We start from the raw sequence: 15,975 nt of genomic DNA on the forward strand, positions 1-15,975 counted from the left end.
GGCTAAAGGGTTTAAGGCGCACACACACTGACCCTGACCAGACTCTACTTAACAGTGAGCCCTAATCCTGTGCGTATTTGTGTGTGCACGTGTTGTCTGTGTGCGCGTGAAGAATGTTGCTGTTGTCTCCCCACCTGTGTTTTGATTGCTGAATAATTGAGTGCTGCTGGAGGAATGAATATCCCAGAATAGATGAATGGGAAAAGGGGTTTGCTATAACGACACGTAAAGCAGTCATCTTTAAGGAACGAAGGAACAGGGATGGTGAGAAAACATTTGATGAAATCGCAGATATGTCATATATATGTTTGCATTCTGCCATTGTGAGCAATGCTGTACATCCAACGGCAGTATTTTTGAAATAGGACACACACACCATGTATACATCACTTCAGGGGACATTACATTGACTTACATGCATTTCCTGGAGACTTATCCTAACCTTAACCAACACATGCCTACCCCTTACCAAGTCTTCAGCCTAAAAGTAATGATTCCCCTTATGGGGACCTCCATTTTGTCCCCATGAGGGAGGTGAGTCCCCACACGTGACTGTGTACACACACACACACACACACACACACACACACACACACACACACACACACACACACACACACACACACACACACACACACACACACACACACACACACACACACACACACACACACACACACACACACACACACACACACACACACACACACACACACACACACACACACACACACACACACACACACACACACACACACACACACACACACACCACACACACACACACACACACACACACACACACACACACACACACACACACACACACACACTTCTGACGAGGCTAAATGTTGTGGCCTCTCTGAGACATTTCATTTAAAGCTTTAGCAAAGGAGATGCGTGACTTGAAGAGTCTTGAAAGATTTGTTCAATTTGGAGATAAACTGGAAGCGGTTCAAACCCTTCCTGTGAGTGATTAGTGATCCTCTTTGAGGGCTTTGGCTGACTTTGTGCTGAACCACGCGTGGGCAGTACACTACAGAAAATATCCATTCATTTTGTGGACTTTTCCTCGCTTATTTCCCGCACTTTCTATGAACAACTCCAGTCCCCAGCAGCAGTTCTCCCAGAGCTGCAGTGACAGCAGCCTGTGTACGACTGACACATGACCCCGGGATGTTTAACAGCATGGAGCCCTGCTGACAGGAAATGCTTTTGGTCTGAACGGCCATCAACACAGTACCAACAGGTCTGCTGAATTCTTCTGGTTATTTAGGGAAACGCATCATGCACACATCAGGACTTGTGTGGCATATTAAAGGATGGATGATCAGCGGCCCTCCCTCAATGTTAAGCTGTAATATTCAGACACATAGAAAACTCCAGACATGGAGTGATAGATGGATACAACTCATGCCAACATATGCTACTCAGCTAAATGACTGATGCCTTCTGCAGGTAGACATACTGGTCTCCTGTATTCTAAATGTGACAGTGCTTCTGGACCTGTACCTCTTTCTGTTGTCTCTCCAGCTCCTTCATGCGGATCTCTCTGGCCTCTGCCCGGGCCGCCCTCTTCGCTGCCAGCCTGGCCTCGGCCTGAGGGGCAGATAGAGAAAGAAATGGAACAGAGAGAAAATAGAGATGTGAGACAGTTTCCAATTTAGCTGGACCTAAGTCTCAAACATGTAGAAATGCTGAACGTGCGTGAGACCAGAAGTCAAGTTCCTCGACAGAATTCATAGAAAACATTTAGCGGTTAATTGCTGTAAAATAAGGGCACCATACATTTACTATCCGGCAGACTACATGTACGCCTAAACCAATAGGTGCAGGGTTTACAGTAAACATAGCATGTTCAAATGAGTAATAGGAGTATCAAGTTCACTGCTCCTAGTACTAGGATGGGTTAAATGCAGAGGTCACATTTCACTGTGTGCTGTGTGCATGTATGTGTGACCATTAAAGAGGGTTTCATCCTCCACAGTGAGCAGATGTGGTGGACGACTGTATTTATTAGTAGAAGACCCATGTTGACGTGCAGATTCAACAATGTGTAAATGTGCATATGTATTTATATTTCTGTATTTAAAGGCGTTCCCTGTGCTCCACTCAGCGCTCGTTCATGAGCCGGGCCTTTCCCTTAAAAGGACCTCTCAGAGCATGTACTGTGTGAGTGTGTGCTGCAGACTGTGTGTGTAAGCATTTCCTTCCTCAGCTTTGTGGTACACACTGTGTGGGTGCAGTGTGTTGGCCTCTAGGCGGGGTCTCTGTAATCCCTCCCACCCTCGCACTAATGCATTTCCCCAATGTCCCTCAACATGACCAATTCACAGGAAAACACTGACAAAGAAAAGAAGGAGTCCGTTTCAAAGGAAAGCATGTTCACAGGCACACAAACCCACCATTAAAATAACTTTGTCAGGAAATATAAAAGAGAAAAGAAAAGGGAACATTTCCTGCTCAAGAAACCAAAGGAGACACAAATCAATGTTTCATTTTACTCTTGGTATTTGTTCACTTAAAACAAATGTGCTGTTGGAGATAATAATTCATTCTCCATGGTAGATCTGGAGAAAATAACATTTTTGATGAATATGATCAGTAATGTTGATACAATGACCAGGTAAAGACTACATCAAAGAAGAGCTATAACAGTTGTCAGTTTAGAAAATAACCTTGTATGCATATATAGTAGGGATGTGCGTCTCCATCGCTGAGGCCGATGGATGCGCATCTCGAGACGCTGCCAACGATACGATACATTAACGATACATTTGAAGCACTGGGCGATGCGATATGATTCACCCCTGTTGCGATACAGCTCGATACGATTTGATTCAACATTATGCGATTCGTGGCGATACGATGCGATTCAACACGATGCAAAATAATGATACAATTCAATATGGTACGACAGAGGATTTTTGTTTTATTCCTCATATGCAGCAAATCATACATTAACAAAAAAGTGCTTTACATATTTGGTTCTCTCTACTAGTACTGCGCATCCCATCATGCTGTTTCTTTTTTACCTTAAACAAAACAAACACTTGGACCTTTCACAGACTGGCCTTTTCACAAGTGTATTAGGGTTCTCTGTCTCCAGAGTACAGTTCAATGTTATAACACCTCACAGTTAAACTATTTAAGGATGCATTGCCTATGAGTAACAATGTGCTAATAACAGCTACCATAGTGCAATGCCCATACAGCTGCCAGTCTGATGTGCTTAACACTCATCCAGAGGCTAACTCACCAGTGAGCAGAAAGCACTGGTTTCTATAGGAACAATAAAGAAAACAACCTCTTTCACAAACAGGTCTTTCATAGCTGCTTACAGTAAGGAAGACATTTCAACTGTTATTGGCAGTCACAGGCTGCTGTAAACTAAACACCTCTCTCTCTGACAGAACACCTCACTGAGTGATTTAACTCATACGTCTAACTTTCAGGTTTCTCTTTTCAGCCGCAGACCTCATGTCGCCTCTTTATGTGCGTCGCTAAGTTCCTCGTACTACTTGTGTACTTTAAAGCGGCTCGGCATCGTTTACAATTTGCGAGCGATTTTTCAAGTTGACCGTCTTTCTTGAAAAATCTGAAGTGTTGCCAGACGTTTGATTTGTAGGTATTTGTTGGTGCGCTGTGTTCAGTGGTGACTGGGCATTTGGGGCACAGCCCCACCTGGTGTCAGCAGAAAGTATTAAAAATAATTATTACAACAAAAATAAATTAAAAAAAATATTAAATATATTTTAAGATCATGTTTAATCATCTGATTCGTCTGTACATTGTTGTTTTAGTCTGGGTTCTTCTAATTAGTGTCTACAGTGTGTGCCTATTGAGCTGTTTAGAGCCATGTGGGACAAAACCCGATCCTGCCCCTCCCTCTCACTGTCTAAGTGAACGGTGACTGTAAAAACTACACTGCGCATGCTCAGAGTATTGTCCTATTTAATGTGTGTGGCAAAAAAAGAATGACCATAGGGGCATAGTGCTGCCATCCCCACCATACGTCATCTCACATCATTCAGAGCTGATTGGCTGTAAGTACGTGTGCCGCGAAAAGTGTGTTGTGTGAAGAGGACACGAGAGACGCGTCCTAAAACCCGGAAGTAAGCTGCGCATGGGTTCCCTCGACAAAAAAGCAATGAGATTTCTCCATAGGATTTTAGAAAATAGCTCCAAATAAGATCTGTGGGAAACGTAGCTGTTAGATAAATGCACGTTTTGTTCAGCCGGATAATATCCACATGTCTACCCTACTTTTATAATTTTCGAATCATAAATCTATTGATTAGATCAGATTTATGATAGACTTTTGAAACTACAAGAACATAAGGAGGACTTTTACAAAAAAAGTAATAGAGATTTTTGTCCAGAAGGATAGGCAAATGGACTTCATCTTCAAGTCAAGGTAAGACTGCAATTTTATTGAAAATGGGATCTTACTAAGAGAGAAAGATTCAATATTTAAATGATACAATTACATTTTTTGGGTATCCTTTTGTTGAATGTCAAAATAGATATATAATATTTGTAAACCTGAAGAGTCAGTGCCTCACCAGCCATGAACCTCACTGCACGTCACTGCAGAAGCTTATATATAGACATCCAAGTTTTTTGTGCCCCACCACTTTTGTACATATAAAAACGCCACTGGTTGTGTTTCTCTTTCTCCTCGACTTCCATGTGTGTTGATAACTGAGACTCTCAGCCTCCGTAGTGCAAAGCAAAGATCAAAGATCGTCTCTGCTGAGTGCTGACGGGATGAGAGGATTTTATATGAATGTATCGTTTTTTTACCGATGCAAAGACGCTACAATCGATGCATCGCGAGTTCAACCCAAACTGTAGCCGATGTGCACTCTTTCAACCGGTGCACTCGCATCTTGAACGTTTATGCCGGTGCACCGATGCAAATCGGTGAATCTTAACATCCCTAATATATACACAGCGTTTCCCCTATATACATTCAGCAGCGACACAGCATATAGTGCACATACACAAAAACATACAGTTGCCATACTTATCAAATATTTATCAAAATGTTCCTACGTTCACATTTGACATGTTTGTGTGTTTTATGTCATATTATGTTTGGCGGGCAGTCCTGGTAATGTTGAGACGCGCTGCCCTTCTTTATTACCACAAAGTCTGAGTATACTGTATGTTACTGACCAATCCATGCAACCTAATCCCAATCATGAGACCAGGTGCACCTCATGGTATGATCACTTAAGTTATTTGTGGTCTATGTGCCAATGACAGGTCACCTGTCATTTTGTCAAAAGAATACATATTTGGTTCCAAGCCAAATCCTGGAAACACAAATGGTACTCATTTTCATGAATACTGCTGATACCATAGCTACCAGTGGCTACCAGAGCTCAGGGCTAACGGCGTCCAGTGACCCAGGGGACGACAGGAAATGAATTTGGGACGAACAAAGATCCTCGTTCAAGGGACACACTATCTTTTACCTGATAATGCTACATTGTCATCCTACAAATTATAATTGCGTTTTTGTGTTGTGCACTTCTATGCATTATTATTAATTGTAAAGCACTGTTTTTGAAAAGAGCTAGGCTATATAATTAAAGTGTATTACATTCTTAGCTGTGCCTCAGCTACATGCTCCACAGTGTTATTATCACTTTCATCTACTTGTGTAGCAGTGAGAGAAAAAGTTTTTAGAGAGTACTTGTCCATGGACAAGTGAGTTTGGCAATTTACTTGTCCGAATAAATTGTTCACTTGTCCAGAATGGACACAAATTGGGGCCACTGGAATCTTCTTCTTCATCATCGTATTTTACATTTTCCCACGTTTTTTACGACACCGCTAACGTAAGTGAGCGGTAAGCTTTTACTGCATCACACATAGGGTTGGGTATCGTTTGGATTTGAATGATTCCGGTTCTGCTTTTTGATTCCAGTTATTTTCGGTTCTCGATTCCGGTTCTTAAGAGGGTAAAAATAAGTCCCATGACAAACTGGGAGAAAAATATATTTATGAAAACATTAAGTCAAATCTGTATTCATATTTACAAATCACTTCATACTGTTGAATTTCTTACGGTTATTGAATACAATTATATAAAAATAATCTCTGCATTGTTTAGTTAGTTCTAAGTGGTGCAGTTTGAGAATGTACAATTGGCCCAGTCTCCTCTGATGTTACACTGCAACCTGCCTGTGAGACAGAGTCCAACCACACATGTCCAACACATAGGACATAACCTAATAATAATAATAATACATTATATTTATAGCCTATAGGCCTAGCGCTTTTCTACAACTCAAAGACGCTTACACATGTCCTGCAATACACATGCTGCAGCTGCCCAGCTGCTCACGGTTTGTAAAAGTAAATAAATAGTATTTTCATTTCAATAATGTACTTTCTATACCCTGCTTCATAAACAATACTGACATTCCTGTGCTGCTCCGAGTCTGGGGGTCCGGGGGTGTGAGGACAGCGCGAGGACACAGACAGGGAGGCTGCTTTACTTCATAAAGGAAATTGCGGTCAATATTAACAACACAGGAGCTAAAACGCTTAATAACCTTCATTACGTGTTAGAGAAAGAACATAAGAAAGTTTGACAAAGATGAGGCTGTTAAACGGGCAGCGGATCTGCTGTGTGTAGAAAGAGAGAGAGAGACGCTGAGCTGCACCGTGCAGCGATCAGCTGATACGGAGCATAGAGAGAGAGCTGCAGTCCGCGGGGCTCGGCCTCGCCTCCTGTCCTCACAACTCAAATAACAATTGTCCGGTCCCGGGATTGATGCAATTGTTATTTGTTCCTACTCGGAACCGAGTTTTGCTTCCCAACCCTGCCACTTATTATACATCCATGGTCCCGCCCCGCCCCGTCTAACTGTACAGAAAGCGGCGAGATGCATTTCCTTAGGAATCGACAAGCAGAACCGAAACTAACATTTCTAAACGAACAATGGCGGACACGGACAATTTGCGGATGAGTTCTGCCTTTTGTAAACTGAATGTATCAATAATTTGTCAATAAATCAGGGCGAAAAACGTCACTTGTCCGCCGGACAAGTCAATTGAAAGATCTACTTGTCCGATATTGTAAATAACACGTCCCGGACGGTGGGACGTGTACTTTTTCGCACACTGTGTAGAGTAGACATTTTACAATATAGTACATTGACTTAGTTTAAGCACATAGAGATGCAGAAGGACTTACACAATGTCAATCCGCCTGAAGTGTTTAGTGGTGGAGAAAAGGAGGACAGGAGTCTAAACTCAGAGAACATCAGGCTCGCAGCAGCTTCAGTACCGATGCTTTACCCTGCAGTCTATGCCAGCATCTCCTTATTGTGTGTACATTTGCAGTGGCTCAGTCAATAGGGGCTTGGACTGTGAGCCGTAGGGTCGCCGGTTCAAGTCCCCGAACAGACCTAAATATGGAGTGTGGACTAGTGTTGTCACGATACCAATATTTTGGTTTCGATACTAAGTCAAGAATTGCGATTCCGATTCTTTTTCGATACTTTTCTTAAAAAAAGGGAAACAGTCATAAATGTAATTATTGTGCTTTATTTCACACCAGAACCAGAACACAAACTTTTAAACAATGAGAACAATAAATAAAATAAATGACAATAATTTGTATTAAATCAAATTAAGCATCATCTCAAACTACTTTTTTTGTCAAAATAGATTTGTATATTAAACAACATAAATGACATTCAACACAATGAGGTCTTTGACAAAAAATAGAACATAACCTCACTGTCAGAGATATCGCTAAAATACTTCCAAATTTAGCTTCTGGCGTCTTTTTTGTCAACAAGCCGAGGCGCAGCGGCAGTTGCACTCCCACTTGCAGCCATGCTTCTCGTTTTCTCACATGCTCTGGCAGCTAGCGCGTGCACGAGAGAGGGGAGGCACTTAGAGCATGCTTGAGAGGGGAGGGCATGGGGGCGGGACTGCAGGCACGGCTGCAGTGCAGGGAGTGGAAGCAGAGCGCTGAGGACTGCTACTTGGAGAGGTCCCAGTTCACCTCCTGCCCTGCCGTGATGCCCTTGAGCAAGGCACCGGACAACCCCCCACCCCCATAGCTCCCCGGGCGCTGTACAATAGCTGCCCACTGCTTCCAGTACTAGGATGGGTTCAGGGTTTCCCACACAGACTATACTTGGGCGGGCCGCCCAGGTATATTAACTGCCGCCCAAGTATATTTCACAAACCATTTTTTTTTTTTTTAAAGTTTTTTTAAAAGTTTTTTTTTTTTTTTTTATTCGTCCGTGACCACTACGCCATCTGCGATCGATTAACTTGTGGACAATCATCCCTCGCTCTACGCCTCCTGTACCCTGTCCCGGACTGGCCATCGGGGGGACCGGGGGGTTTCCCGATGGCCTGGCCTGTTAAGTGGCCTGCCTCACACAGGGGGACTGGCTGTCTACATGATGTGGTCTGCCTCACACAGGGTGACTGGCTGTCTACATGATGTGGTCTGCCTCACACAGGGGGACTGGCTGTCTACATGATGTGGTCTGCCTCACACAGGGTGACTGGCTGTCTACATGATGTGGCCTGCCTCACACAGGGGGACTGGCTGTCTACATGATGTGGCCTGCCTCACACAGGGTGACTGGCTGTCTACATGATGTGGCCTGCCTCACACAGGGTGACTGGCTGTCTACATGATGTGGCCTGCCTCACACAGGGGGACTGGCTGTCTACATGATGTGGTCTGCCTCACACAGGGTGACTGGCTGTCTACATGATGTGGCCTGCCTCACACAGGGTGACTGGCTGTCTACATGATGTGGCCTGCCTCACACAGGGTGACTGGCTGTCTACATGATGTGGCCTGCCGACATGGCCACTGTCATACAGATCATAAATCAAAGCCCTTGATTGGTCTGTGTGTGTCATTCAAGCTCGGGATAACCTCAGCTCAGGTGAGGTGAAGGACTCTCTGAGTGTTTAGATACTTAACTTAGTCTAAGTTCTCAGTGGGTCTCAAACGGTTTGGTCACCATTTATGTAAACACATATTTCCATTTGAGAGGGTAGTGATCAGTAAAATATGCATGAATAAAAAAATTAAAAAAGTTAACTAGGGGAAAAAAGGCAAGATACACTTTTAAAACTAGTCTTTGCTGCTGCCTCAAAGAGGAGCAGGGGGGAGAGGAGGGAGACAGGAGAGGCTGGTTCAGGAGCACAGACACACTCACAACTATAAATAAACAAGTTTCAGTGTTTTTTTCATATTGGAAATGGTATGTTATTGGTTATGGCCATGATTTTATGATTTTTGAAATGTATACAGTTCTGTTTCATATAGGTGTTTCCATAGATCTAGTCTCTTTATTTCCCCCTCAAAATGCACCAGATTGATGCATTTAACTCCAAAATAAAATCTTACCGGGGGGGCATGCCCCCGGACCCCCTAGAAGTTTGAGGTCCACCCCCAATCACATCGATAGGTTCCTAAATACATTTACCATTTTTTAAATAGTAACCCATGTCCATATGTTCATGTGTGGGTAGTACATTTAAACTATAGGGCTGTCACTATGAGCCCTGCCTGTACCTGTTCGCTCTGCCATCGCGTGAAGGGTCTGCCAACAAGCGACCAACAGAAAGGTTCATGTTGTTGCATGTCACCTCAAACCCCCCCCCCCCCCCCCCCCCCCGCTACCACCCCCCCCCCCCCCCCAAGAGAGAGAACACATTTCAATGTGTGTGCTGTGCTCTGCATGTGTGACCAATGACCATTAAAGAGGGTTACATCCCTCCAATTCTATCTATCTATCTATTTGTAGCAGGAGGAAATCCTTAAGAGAATGTTGTCCTCAGTAAACACTTAACTTATAAATCCTTAAACTATTCCTTAAAATAAAAAGTCACAAAGTTCTTTGAAACAGTCCAGAGATGAAGGAGGTTCTCCAGAAATAGCTCTTACTGATTGCTGTTCCCCGTGGCTCACTCACTGACTCCTTAAATGGCATTTCCTCTCAGTCCGTCCGAGAATTCCAACTTGTACTTGTACCCAGGGCTTTCAGGCAAACACAAGAAAAGCTCTTTAAATCTGATGCTTTTGCTGATCTTACGCATCTGCACTGAGGGTCTCTCCACATTGTATCTTTTATGACCCTCTGAGTGACAGAGCAGCAGTGAGTGCAGTCACATGACATCAGTGTTTTGGCCTCCAGCAGCAAAAAATACAGCTCTTGGAAAGCTCCCATGGCTACTTTGCTCTGAGGACGATGGAGGACTGATTCTCACTGAGCTCAGAGGTCAAGAGCTTTTACTCCTTTACATTTTCAAGGGTTCACATTCACTTATACAATACCTTTTTGACTTGCTTCATATATAGAGAAAACATTTGATATTTAAAAAAATGTTTAGTCGATACACCAATTTGGAGTGGAAGTAAATGTACTGTCGTTTTTCAATTAGGTGGCCAATGGGTATGTATTACAGTAGCACATACAAGGCCACACAATACAGTGCAACAAGTGCAAGGACACAAACACAAGCCAGTCATATTGAATTTAAACATATCTTTGATTTTTAAAGCCACCATGTGCTACAAATGTGGGATGTGAACAATAGCTGGTGGAAGGTTTTACATTTTTGAAAGTAGAATAGAAAGGCCGAACTGAACACACTTTCATATGTGTTTATTAAGCGCAAGTAATATTCTTATTACGATGGCATTTCAAATATTTCCGTTCAGACCCAACACTGGCAGACACACTACGCAACAGAAATATTGTATATAATTGAATGGAGAGCAACTTTACTCCGGTTGGTTTAGTAAGGCTGAATGATCAATCTTACATAAGACAAAAGACATACAGTACATCCCAACATAGATTATGTTTAAGAATGGGTAACGTATTATTATTATGGCTGGGCAAGTTAACACATTATTATCATGTTAACGCAGGCATGGGCAAACTAAGGCCCGCGGGCCACATACGGCCCGTTGGACCTTTTAATCCGGCCCGCGGAATATTGGTACAAAATTGTCCAAATGATAGTAATGACCGCATTCATTTTGCCTTTTTCCTGCAATTCCTGTAATTTCAGTTTATTCCACTAGATGGCGCACTCTAGACACAATTGACCACTCGGCAACCCGGCAAGATCTAAGAACCGCATATGTCACCCTTACAATGGAGGGGGTCGAGATTAACCTGAGCAATCATGGCGAGTACAGCGAATACAAGTTGTAACAAGTAGTAGCGCTGAGCAAAGCGACTAAAACGCGACCACACACTTATAAAAAACACTTAAATAAAGTCAGGCAACACTAACCAGCTTAGTGTGATTCTGTTTATTTTACCTTACTTTAATGACCATCCGTTCACCGTTATTGACCATTGTGAAGAGGCAGATGTTTTCCTGTTGTTTTGTATTATTGCAGCGATCGGATGGAATCAATACATGGGCTACATGTGGCCATCACAAGTAAAATCATAACGAAAACTACGTAAAATATGCATGTAGAAAACGGCTTATGCCACAATATGATAACAAGTAGTCAATATAGTCTGATTAGCTTCGGTTGCTATGCTAACATCACCTGTAGAATGCCAGAGAAACTTTCATAACAGCGTTGTGATGCCAAACAGCGTCAATTCAGACTGAAACACATTCACTGATGGGGATGGGGAATATTTATCAGCTGCTTGTGTGACAGTCAGACAGTGAACACTTTCCAGCGGCCGCTGCTGGGAGTTAACGGGAGAATAATCTCCGGTAGACGAGCCGCGCTCCAGCGGGCGGTAATGCCACTGAAACACATTAATAAACAATGCACCACGGCACTCTGGAGAAAGGTATACGGCTGGAGAAGTAGTTATTTAATTTAATCTGGCTTCGTAGGATTAAAAACAACCCAACGCAGTCCTCTATTGATGTTATGAGCGGTGTTGCGGAGAAAATCAACCACGTAAAATGCAGTGTGGGTCTTAAGAACTTCGAAGGCACGTTATGTCATGACGCAAACGATGACGCAATAATTCACCTTTGAACCTAATTCACATTTGAACCTGCATGTAACAATGAGTGGACCAAAGAAAAGAAAAGTGAGTGCCGAGTGTTTAAAGAGGAGTGGACAGCGAAATATTTTTTCGAAGTGCGATCAAAGGCTGTATGTCTTATTTGCCAAGAAACCGTTGCGGTATTCAAAGAATACAACATCAGCCGCCACTTTTCCACCAAGCATGCTAACTATGCTAGCAAACAGTCAACGCAAGAACGGGCGGCTACTGCTCAGAGGTTGGCAGCCAATTTAAAGACTCAGCAAAATATTTTTCTCCAACAAACTTCTATTCAAGAGTCAAGCACCAAGGCAAGTTATTTGCTAGCATTCAAATTAGCAAAGGCCAGCAAACCTTTCTCCGAAGGGGAGTTTTTGAAAGAATGCATGGTAGAGACAGCAGGTCTCTTGTGTCCAGAGAGCAAAAACAAATTTGAAAAAATGACTTTATCACGCAGGACAGTGACTCGCCGTGTAGAACTAATTGACGAAGATTTGGCCAGCGAGTTAAACAAAACAGCTGAGTCATTTAAGTTATATTCGTTAGCACTGGACGAAAGTACCGACGTAAAAGACACCGCTCAGCTCTTAATTTTTATCAGAGGGATTAATGACAATTTTGAGATAACGGAGGAGTTTTTGACCATGGAATCTCTAAAGGGGACAACACGAGGAGAGGACTTGTATGGCAGTGTGTCTGGTGTCATCGAGAGGCTGAAGCTACCTTGGTGTAAACTTGCCAATGTCACCACAGATGGATCGCCAAACTTAACAGGAAAAAAAGTCTGGCTGCTGAAAAGAATCCAGGATAAGGTGAAAGAGGAAAACCCTGAGCTGGATGTAATTTTCCTGCACTGCATAATCCATCAGGAAGCCCTGTGTAAATCTGTATTGCAACTTGATCATGTTGTGGAGCCAGTCATAAAACTCGTTAACTGTATACGAGCGAGGGGACTTCAGCATCGTCAATTTATTAAGTTCCTTGAGGAAACGGATGCTGATCACCAGGACTTGCTTTATCACTCTCATGTCCGCTGGTTAAGTTTGGGGAAAGTATGTCGACGAGTGTGGGAGCTCAAAGGGGAGATTAGCTCATTTTTGGAGTTAATCGGGAAAGCTGACGATTTTCCAGAGCTGAGCGACGCAGATTGGCTTTGTGATTTTGCTTTTGCTGTGGACATACTGACACACATGAATGAGCTGAACACGAAGCTACAAGGGAAAGATCAATTTGTGCACGAAATGTACACAAATGTGAGAGCCTTCAAAGCCAAGTTGACTTTATTCTCAAGACAAATGTCAAACAAATCATTCGCTCATTTCCCCACACTAGCAACACTGAAAGAGGCCCCTCGACGTGTGAAGGAATACAGCAAATCGCTGGACGACCTGCACGGAGAATTCTGCCGTCGCTTTTCTGATTTTGAAAAAAATCGAAAAGTCACTTCAGCTGGTGTCATGTCCCCTGTCACAAGACTGTGACACAGCGCCGCAGGAGTTGCAATTGGAACTGATTGATCTTCAATGTGACTCCGTCTTAAAGGAGAAGTTCAACTCCCTCAAACTGGAGGAGTTGTATGCATCACTAAGCGAAGCCAAGTTTCCAAACATTAGGAGGATGGCACAGAGGATGCTGGTGTTGTTTGGCTCTACCTACGTGTGTGAGCAGACGTTCAGCGTGATGAACATCAACAAATCACGCCACAGATCCCAGTTAACTGATGAACACCTCAGATCTGTCCTGAGAATTGCCACAACCAAACTGACACCAAACTTTGATGCACTGGCAAAAAAGGGTGACCAACAACACTGTTCCCACTGAAATGAAATGTAAGTTTTCTTAACTTTTTCAGGTAATGGCTTTTACTTGTAATTTGTATTTGTTCACACAAACACTCTCCGTCCATCTGCTACTGGCCCGGCCCGTCTGTCAAATTTGAAAACTCATAGTGGCCCCCGAGCCTAAAAGTTTGCCCACCCCTGTGTTAACGCATTCATTAATTAACGCCGAGCATCATTTTATCGTCGTTCCTCACTGGCTCTGAATACACATACAGTACAAACAGACCAGACCAGGAGGGGTGGGACGTTGATCAGGATTGACTTAGCATGGGCGTCATCACGCGTCTCAACCAATGAGAGCATTTGGGGCGGGTCTAAGACTGCAACGGAAACAGAAAGAAGTGGCGGGGACAGAAACATGGAGGATGGTACAGAACTCTGACATGGACATTTGACCTCTCTTCAGACGGAGGAGTTGAGTTATTTGAAACCACTGCAAAGTTTGATTATCTCTGGACTCAGAGGGGAACTTTTATAACAAACTAGAACACGTTAATGCCCTGGCAGTGGCAAATAGCTTTGGTTTATATTGATTACATTAACTAATGTTGAGATTTACAACAAATATTTTTAACTGCAACTGCACCTTATTTGTTTAAAGTGTTTGCAAACCAAATGTTTTGCACTTTTGTTCATATAGCAGTACTTTAAAATAAAAAACGCAATACACTACTTTGGAATGTATTATTGAATTATTAAATCGCAGAAAAATGTGTAATCTTAGGCCAGCGCTAATTATTATTATATTATTATTATTTACTTGACTAGTTTGCAAAGCTATTACAGGATATTGGTCACGTGGTTGCGCTAAAAAAAAGGAAAAAAAAAGTTTTAACAACAGGTTTATTTATTGACTTTTCATTCCTGTATAATCATTTTGCGCAAAGATGGCACTGTTTGTCAGAGCACTTCATCCTTCTGGGATTTCATGAAGAACAGCCTGTTCCCATACACACGCCTGCCACAGATCTGAAATATACTTGGGGGGGTGGTGGTAGCGGGGGGGGGGGGGGGGGTTGAGGTGACGTGCAACAACATGAACCTTTCTGTTGGTCGCTTGTTGGCAGACCCTTCACGCGATGGCAGAGCGAACAGGTACAGGCAGGGCCCATAGTGACAGCCCTATAGTTTAAATCTACTACCCACACATGAACATATGGAAATGAGTTGCTATTTAAAAAAATAAATGTATTTATAAATGTATTTAGGAACCTATCCATGTGATTTTTAGTGGGGGTCGACCTCAAATCCTCTAGGGGGGTCCAGGGGCATGCCCCCCCTGGTAAGATTTTATTTTGGAGTTAAATGCATCAATCTGGTGCATTTTGAGGGGAAAATAAAGAGACTAGATCTATGGAAACACCTATATTTAACAGAACTGTATACATTTCAATAATCATAAAATCATGGCCATAACCAATAACATCCCATTTCCAATATGAAAAAAACACTGAAACTTTATTTATTTTTGGTTCATTTATAGTTGTGAGTGTGTCTGTGCTCCTGAACCAGCCTCTCCTGTCTCCCTCCTCTCCCCCCCTCCTCTTTGAGGCAGCAGCAAAGACTAGTTTTCTCTCAACAAGTTTTAAAAGTGTATCTTACCTTTTTTCACCTAGTTAACTTTTTATTTATTTATTCATGCATATTTTACTAATCACATTACATTTCATTTAGCTGACGCTTTTATCCAAAGCGACTTATAATGACCGATTACAGGGACATTCTCCCTGGAGTAACTAAGGGCTAAGTGCCTTACTCAAGGGTACACTAGTGGTGGTGTTCCTGGCGGGATTTGAACTCACAGCCTTCCGATCTTCAGCCCACCTCACTCTCCATTAGACCAATCACTACCCTCTCAAATGGAAATATGTGTTTACATAAATGGTGACCACACCGTTTGAGACCCACTGAGAACTTAGACTAAGTTAACTATCTAAGAGTCCTTTACCTCACCTGAGCTGAGGTTATCCCGAGCTTGAATGACACACAGAGACCAATCAAGGGCTTTGATTTATGATCTGTATGACAGTGGCCATGTCGGCAGGCCACATCATGTAGACAGCCAGTCACCCTGTGTGAGGCAGGCCACTTAACAGGCC

General features: G+C 42.9%; 1 protein-coding gene across 38 annotated transcripts in view; it reads right to left on the minus strand.

Moving 5' to 3' along the window:
- Positions 1–15,975, minus strand: part of lrrfip1a (leucine rich repeat (in FLII) interacting protein 1a) — a 63,289-nt gene that overhangs the window by 26,535 nt on the left and 20,779 nt on the right. For all 38 annotated transcript variants that reach the window (XR_004567652.1, XR_004567651.1, XM_034202140.1 and 35 more), the window contains exon 2: positions 1,513–1,599. Coding sequence is in view for 36 of the 38 variants with exons in the window: in XM_034202140.1 (XP_034058031.1) it covers positions 1,513–1,599 (87 nt within the window). In the remaining 2 variants the exon portion in view is untranslated. The remainder of the gene's footprint in view (positions 1–1,512; positions 1,600–15,975) is intronic.

Source organism: Gymnodraco acuticeps, unplaced genomic scaffold (assembly GCF_902827175.1).
Source record: "Gymnodraco acuticeps unplaced genomic scaffold, fGymAcu1.1, whole genome shotgun sequence".
Taxonomy (NCBI): domain Eukaryota; kingdom Metazoa; phylum Chordata; class Actinopteri; order Perciformes; family Bathydraconidae; genus Gymnodraco; species Gymnodraco acuticeps.